The sequence below is a fragment of the Palaemon carinicauda genome, chromosome 10 (assembly GCF_036898095.1).
Source record: "Palaemon carinicauda isolate YSFRI2023 chromosome 10, ASM3689809v2, whole genome shotgun sequence".
NCBI classification, from domain to species: Eukaryota; Metazoa; Arthropoda; class Malacostraca; order Decapoda; family Palaemonidae; genus Palaemon; species Palaemon carinicauda.
In genome coordinates, this window is record NC_090734.1 from 18,735,902 (window position 1) to 18,740,711 (window position 4,810).

Sequence of the window (4,810 nt, forward strand, 5' to 3'; positions counted from 1 at the left end):
TTAAAACTAGAAAGAAAATGTCTTCTTTTCTTTTTCTTAATAGTTAATGAAAGAAAGATGGAAAATCCCTGACTGAAATCTAACAAGGACAGTTTTAGAATTTAATTTGATTGTTAAGGAACCGAAGATTACAAGTCACTTCTAGTACAGCTGAAATAAAACCTGCTATTGTAGCCAGCTCATCATCTGTTGGTAGAGCAAGTATTATAGTAACTGCTACTACATACTCTATTGCTATAACCACATCAACATCAACCCCCCCCCCCCCCCCCGCCCCAGAGACACACACTTTTTACAACCACTGTAATAATGTAAACAGCTCTTCTAGGAGAAGGACATTCCAAAAGCCTCTGTACGGTCCTCCACTTTCTTGGGGGCAGAGTTCTCTTGCTTGAGGGTACACTCGGGCACAATATTCTATCTTATTTCTCTTTCACTTGGTTTTTTTCTAAGTTTTTACACATTATATAGGAAAAATCTATTTTAATGTTGTTACTGTTCTTAAAATATTTCATATTAATTGTTCAGTACTTCTCTTGTGGGTTATTTATTTATTTCCTTTCCTCACTGGGATATTTTCCCTGTTGGAACCCTTGGGCTTATAACATCCTGCTTTTCTTATTAGGATTGTAGCTTACTAGTAGTAGTAGTAGTATTAGAGTAGTAGTAGTAGTAGTAGTAGTAGTAGTATTAGAGTAGTAGTAGTAGTAGTAGTAGTAGTAGTAGTAGTAGTAGTATAGCCCCTGCTGATATAACACCCACAGAACATATCAAATCAATAACAAAACTACTATAACAGTTCATCGCCTGCTTTCGCAAATACTACTGCACCGTTTTTATAACAACTGTAACTCCGTTAATCGTTGCACATCAGTGCTAATGCAACAGCCATTAAAACACTTATTACTATAACCACAACACCAACTCCCACTGGATTTACTACATCTGCTGCTACAACCTCTAAAAAAATGTTGTTTACACAATAAAGTCTGCTTTGACAAATGCTATAACTCCTTAGGATCCAGTCACTAAAGCGATTACATTCACTACAACATCTGGTGTTGTTACAACATCTTGAAAATATACTGTTACAACCATTAAATCTATCACAACACTTACTGTACCAACATCTTTAAAACTTGCTTTTAAAACTAATACAACACCTGCTATTCAAGTAGTATCAACAACTATTGATAACACTTCTACGATACATAGGCTACTATTACAATTTTTTATTATTCAACTCCTGCACCAACGATAACCACGACTCCTGCTAAAACAACCTCTTCAACTCCCGCAGCCACGACAACCACGACATCTGCTGAAACAACCTCTTCAACTCCCGCAGCCAAGACAACTACGACTCCTGCTGAAACAACCTCTTCCACTCCCGCAGCCACGACAACCACGATATCTGCTGAAACAACCTCTTCAACTCCCGCAGCCAAGACAACCACGACTCCTGCTGAAACAACCTCTTCAACTCTGGCACCCGTAACAACCACGACTCCTGCTGAAACAACCTCTTCAACTCCTGCAGCCACGACAATCACGACTTCTGCTGAAACAACTTCTTCAACTCCCGCAGCCACGACAACTACGACTTCTACTGAAACAACCTCTTCCACTCCTGCAGCCACAACAACTACGACCTCTACTGAAACAACCTTTTCAACTCCCGCAGCCACGACCACCACGACTTCTGCTGAAACAACCTCTACAACTCCCGCAGCCAAGACAACCACAACTTCTGCTGAAACAACCTCTTCAACTCCCGCAGCCACGACAACCACGACTCCGGCTAAAACAACCTCTTCAACTCCCGCAGCCACGACAACCACGACTTCTGCTGAAACAACCTCTACAACTCCCGCAGCCACGACAACCACGACTTCTGCTGAAACAACCTCTTCAACTCCCGCAGCCACGACCACCACGACTTCTGCTGAAACAACCTCTTCAACTCCCGCACCCACGACCACCACGACTTCTGCTGAGACAACCTCTACAACTCCCGCAGCCACGACAACCACGACTTCTGCTGAAACAACCTCTTCAACTCCCGCAGCCACGACAACCACGACTCCTGCTGAAACAACCTCTTCCACTCCCGCAGCCACGACAACCACGACTTCTGCTGAAACAACCTCTTCAACTCCTGCAGCCACGACAACCACGACTCCTGCTGAAACAACCTCTTCAACTCCCGCACCCACGACAACCACGACTCCTGCTGAAACAACCTCTTCAACTCCCATAGCCACGACAACCACGACTTCTGCTGAAACAACCTCTTCCACTCCCGCAGCCACGACATCCACGACTACTGCTGAAACAACATCTTCAACTCCCGCAGCCACGACAACCACGACTCCTGCTGAAACAACCTCTTCAACTCCCCCAGCCACGACAACCACGACTTCTGCTGAAACAACCTCTTCCACTCCCGCAGCCACGACAACCACGACTTCTGCTGAGACAACCTCTTCCACTCCCGCAGCCACGACAACCAAGATTTCTGCTGAAACAACCTCTTCCACTCCCGCAGCCACAACAACCACGACTTCTGCTGAAACAACCTCTTCAACTACTGCAGCCACGACAACCACGACTTTTGCTGAAACAACCTCTTCCACTCCCGCAGCCACGACAACCACGACTTCTGCTGAAACAACCTCTTCCACTCCCGCAGCCACGACAACCACGACTTCTGCTGAAACAACCTCTTCAACTCCCGCAGCCACGACAACCACGACTTCTGCTGAAACAACCTCTTCCACTCCCGCAGCCACGACAACCACGACTTCTGCTGAAACAACCTCTTCAACTCCCGCAGCCACGACAACCACGACATCTGCTGAAACAACCTCTTCAACTCCCGCAGCCACGACAACTACAACTTCTGCTGAAACAACCTCTTCAACTCCCGCAGCCACGACAACCACAACTTCTGCTGAAACAACCTCTTCCACTCCTGCAGCCACGACAACCACGACTTCTGCTGAAAAAACCTCTTCAACTACCGCAGCCACGACAACCACGACCTTTGCTGAAACAACCTCTTCCACTTCCGCAGCCACGACAACTACAACTTCTGCTGAAACAACCTCTTCAACTCCCGCAGCCACGACAACCACAACTTCTGCTGAAACAACCTCTTCCACTCCCGCAGCCACGACAACCACGACTTCTGCTGAAAAAACCTCTTCAACTGCCGCAGCCACGACAACCACGACTTCTGCTGAAACAACCTCTTCCACTTCCGCAGCCACGACAACCACGACTTCTGCTGAAACAACCTCTTCAACTCCAGCAGCCACGACAACCACGACTCCTGCTGAAACAACCTCTTCAACTCCCGCAGCCACGACAACCACGACTCCTGCTGAAACAACATCTTCAACTCCAGCAGCCACGACAACCACGACTCCTGCTGAAACAACCTCTTCAACTCCAGCAGCCACGACAACCACGACTCCTGCTGAAACAACCTCTTCCACTCCCGCAGCCACGACAACCACGACTCCTGCTGAAACAACCTCTTCAACTCCAGCAGCCACGACAACCACGACTCCTGCTGAAACAACCTCTTCAACTCCAGCAGCCACGACAACCACGACTCCTGCTGAAACAACCTCTTCCACTCCTGCAGCCACGACAACCACGACTCCTGCTGAAACAACCTCTTCAACTCCCGCAGCCACGACAACCACGACTCCTGCTGAAACAACCTCTTCAACTCCCGCAGCCACGACAACTACGACTCCTGCTAAAACAACCTCTTCAACTCCCGCAGCCACGACAACTACGACTCCTGCTAAAACAACCTCTTCAACTCCTGCAGCCACGACAACCACGACTTCTGCTTAAACAACCTCTTCCACTCACGCAGCCACGACAACCACGAGTTCTGCTGCATCAACCTCTTCAACTACCGCGCCACCAAGCACAACTCCCGCTGAAACAACCTCTTCAACTCCCGCACCCACAACAACTACGATTCCTGCTGAAACAACATCTTCAACTCCCGCACCCACCACAACTACAACTTCTGCTAAAACAACCGCTTCATCTCTTGCTATTACAACCACTACAGAATCTACTGTAAGAACTTCCCCTATGCCTTACGTTACAATTATGGCCATACCCGTTGAAAACCCCTCCTCAACTCCATCATTTGAAACCTGAAGAATCTCCATCATAACAATCTCTGGTACTCCTACAGTTTTATCCAATATGACAGCTGATGCTATGACCTTTTCAACTCCTGTTGTTACTATCACTTCATCATTTGATGAAACAACATATTTTGCAATAACGTTCATGACAACTACTTTTCCTGCAGTCACAACTCCTACACCTGCTAGTACCACCTTCTTAACTCGTATTATCACAACTTCTACATTACTTACTGTAATAACTTCAACTTATCTAACTACATTCCTCATAATGCCTGGTTGAAAACTCATCAATTAATTCTCTTACAACAACTACATTGTTTACCATTGTAACAGTTTTATCGTTACCAGTTGCAATTACTGCAATGTCTGGTGTTACTAGTTTTTTTTTTTTATTTCTGTGGTTTCAACCACTTCTACTACTGTACAGACATTTCCAACTACTGCAGTTACAGGAAGTTTGCCTCCTGCTGCAGTGACCTTTTTAGGTCTTGTTCAACCACTTTAACTTTTGTTGTTAAAACCAGCTGTTAAAACCATCTTATCTCCTGCAGTTATAACAACTACAACGCCTGTATCCACAACCACTCTAACATAAGTTACTACGAGTTTTTCAACACCAACTGTCATAA

General features: G+C 46.1%; 1 protein-coding gene across 1 annotated transcript in view; it reads left to right on the forward strand.

Annotated features, from left to right (window-relative positions):
- The window catches only part of LOC137647869 (mucin-5AC-like), an 8,334-nt gene extending 4,146 nt beyond the window's left edge, over positions 1-4,188 (forward strand). Inside the window, 1 exon segment of the mRNA XM_068380823.1 lies at positions 1,216-4,188. Within this exon segment, the coding sequence (XP_068236924.1) occupies positions 1,216-4,188 (2,973 nt within the window).
- The last annotated feature ends 622 nt before the right edge of the window (positions 4,189-4,810 follow it).